At 42.6% G+C, this 3,324-nt stretch overlaps 1 protein-coding gene across 1 annotated transcript in view; it reads right to left on the bottom strand.

The window, feature by feature from the left end:
* Window positions 1–3,324, bottom strand: part of LOC107686064 (disks large-associated protein 1-like) — a 57,388-nt gene that overhangs the window by 50,849 nt on the left and 3,215 nt on the right. The window contains exon 3 of the mRNA XM_016482903.1: window positions 2,604–3,323. Within this exon, the coding sequence (XP_016338389.1) occupies window positions 2,604–3,323 (720 nt within the window). The remainder of the gene's footprint in view (window positions 1–2,603; window position 3,324) is intronic.

Below are 3,324 nucleotides of genomic sequence, written 5' to 3'. Positions count from 1 at the left end.
CTCACACTCACACTCACACTCACACACACACTCACACTCACACTCACACACACACCCACACACACACAGACACACACACACACACACACACACACACACACACACACACACACACAGAGGTACTCCCAAAAGAACAAGCATGAAACCCTAAATGTCTGTATAAAGTCTACAACATCAACATCATAATTCTAACTTGGTATCGACAGCAAATCACAACTTGCTCAACATCTAAAGAATCTTTCCACAAACCTTTAGAACAAGAGCAGCACAGTGCAATGCCCTGTCACTCACGGTTACTATGGCAACTGGCATCCAGATTTAGCCCTGAAGAAAGATGCCAATTATTCTTTGTATTGACAGAGCATGATAGAGAACATGAGACATCCTGCCAGCTCAATTTAGCATCTGAATTAGTATGTGGCTGCCCACGTGCAAACTCACAGTCCGCTGCAGGTGGTCTTAAGATCTTCTCTAGTTCGCTCGTTTAATACATGTATAACGTAACGGGTTACCTCATTTGTCTGTTCACTAGGACTACGAGGACTGTGCAGCCTTACGTACAAAAGGAATAGGAAAAACTTTAAATAATATCAGATACAGTGAGTTCTTTCTCACCCTAACTAATGTGTTGTTTATTTCTGACACAGTGCTTAATATTAACCGTCATTATAATAATTGATACATGCCCTGTAGAGACAAAAGTACTAAGAATGTAACAATTATACACAAAAATTGGCCTCCTCAAACCCACATCTCAAACAAACCATATTTAAACGACAGCACAAGAGCTCGAGTGCTGCTGTAAAGAGTGTCAGCACAGTGTGTTTTGGCAGGTATTCTTGTCCAATCAGATTACAAGACCACTGTCACAAATATTTGTTGATGACTCCAGGGACTAGTAGTTTGTAATGCCTGATAAAGTAAAAATCATATAATACCTATAATGCCTTTTAAAATCCCAATTTAAATTCTGAATCTGAATTTAATTTGAACAGAATTTAAAGTGAATTTGAATTGTGGTAGCAAACAGGGTGTTTAAAATGCCTCCTATATAATTACGCATTCAGTTTACATATTTCAGGTTATATATAGTTCTACATTTGAACATTTAAAGCTGCAGTATGTAACTTTTGCCTCTATATCGCCATCTCTATTTGAAACATAAAAAGTTACTTAAAGGGGTGGTCAATCAGTTATTTTTGAAGGCTTGATTGTGTTTATGGGGTGCACTGTAACATGTGTTCATGCTTCAATTTTTTTATTTTTTTTCATTTCATTATTTTTCAAATATTTTACCTTTATTCTACACCAGTTTCTGTTCTTCTAAAAACGGTCTGTTGACTTCCTGGTTCTATGAAGCCCCTCCCTCAGAAATACGCAATTGGCTCAGATTGGCTAGCTGGCACAGTGTGTTGTGATTCGCTAACCGCCTGGTGCATGTTGTCCGGAAATGTCACGCCTCTTACCATTAGCCTTTGTTGCTTGTTCCTGGGGGCAGGGTTTATGTAAATTTTATGTAAAGCTGATTCTAGTCCCTACCAGCTGTTTGCTGTAGGCCTTAAAAAGCTAATTCTGTAAAAGAATATATCTCCCACGTATATTGCAGGTGTTGTTTAAGCTCAAAAAGCAACATTACACACTAACTAAAGTTAAAAAAAGTGAAATAACAATAAAGCACCCCTTTAAAAAACTAAGCAACTGTTGTAATAACAAGCTACAAATGCTTCACCCACACATGGCATATATTAGCCTGGTTTCTTTCTGTTTACGGACGTGATGTAAACATGCATCAAACTGACAAAGGATATTAATTCCCTGTGAAAATCGGACACAACCTCAAATTATAAATCATTACTGTGTGAATCGAGGTAAGATAAGGAGATAAGTTTTGAACACTGATGTCTTTTAAACTCAATAACCAATTTTTGTTCATTTTTGACCAAAAAAGGTATATACTGCAGCTTTAGTAAAATAACTTTTTGGATCATGCTTTCTTTGAATTGCAGTTTAGAGTGAATTGCTCTTCTTGTCATTCTAATTAAACTTCCTGTAGATTTTAAATTCACATTCATGAATGGAAAGAGAGCCAGTTCTTCACTTCTGAATTTTGCACAGCTCAGTTGCATAGGGTGTAGGCTAAGCTAGCAGGCTAATTTGCTAACAGTATGCTAAGCTAGGACGTAACCGTTCATGACACCAGTTATAATGGATGGAGTCTATCCTCTTCATACACATCCACAAGAACAGCACTCATCCAATCTGCTTCATCCAATCCCACCACATACACAGACACACACATACAAACTCACACAGAACCCAACAAAATAAGAACTTAGTAAAAACATTGGTTAAAAAAAAAATAGATTTTCAGGTTTAGAGAGGGAAATGATACCAGCCAGAGATCGAATGGATCCAAACAGATGCTTGTCAGCTAAACAGAAAGTAAGGCAGCTAGTGGGTTGCACTTACTTCTCGGCAGAACTCAAATCAAAACTGGAGGCTCTCTCCAATGGTGGAGGAGGAAGAGGAGGGGTGGTGGAAAGGTGGAGGTGGGTTAGATGAGCATGTGGGTGTAGGGGAGAATTGAAAGGCTTTTTGCATACCTGCAAGAATTGGCATGAGCGCTCCTGCTGACAAGCCTCTGCTTTCACTAGAGCCTTATCTACATTTACCGAGGCCTTCTGGTAGACTTGACGTGCTCTGCTCACCGTGAGAGAGGACGACCACGAGCTCTTCTTCACGAGCTGTGAAGCGTCCACGCTCAGTGGGATGCTTGTGCACGTCGAGCACTTGCCCAAATCATTGCTGCTGCGGGAGTTTTTAAGTGCCTGGTCATTGATGGTGTTGTAGGCTTCCAAGAAGTACTGCGACTGCGATTTATCCGGGTGGCGGCCCATGGTCATGACGCCCGGTGGTCCATGGTGAAACAGGCAGGCTTCGCGTTCCAATTCATCCGAGCTCCAGTAACCAGAAGGTGGCGTCCTGTTCTTGGGTTCAGCCGACTTGCAGCGCTCCCGGCTCTTGCTGCGCTTTCGGTGCCGAATAGCAGGGGGTTCTCCTTCGGGGCTGGCCTTGCCTCCGTTGATGCTGCCCTTGCCGTGACCATGGTGTGGGCCCTCTAGTGAGTGGGACTTGGTGAAGAGCTTCTGAACGGAGTGTACCAGGTGCCGGATTCGGCCAGGGCTGTCGCTCCGTTGCTCCAAGGCTGCGGCGGCACGCTTGTACTGCAGCGTGTGATAGCCATCCCGAGGCACTGGGAGTTGCCGGTCGAACTGATCCAACAGGACGACGGGAAGACGCTGTTGGCCCTTGTTGGCTGGAACA

Source organism: Sinocyclocheilus anshuiensis, unplaced genomic scaffold (genome assembly GCF_001515605.1).
Source record: "Sinocyclocheilus anshuiensis isolate Anshui unplaced genomic scaffold, SAMN03320099.WGS_v1.1 scaffold930, whole genome shotgun sequence".
Taxonomy (NCBI): Eukaryota; Metazoa; Chordata; class Actinopteri; order Cypriniformes; family Cyprinidae; genus Sinocyclocheilus; species Sinocyclocheilus anshuiensis.
Note: the sequence above shows the minus strand (reverse complement) of the source record. Positions and strands in the feature narration are given on the sequence as shown.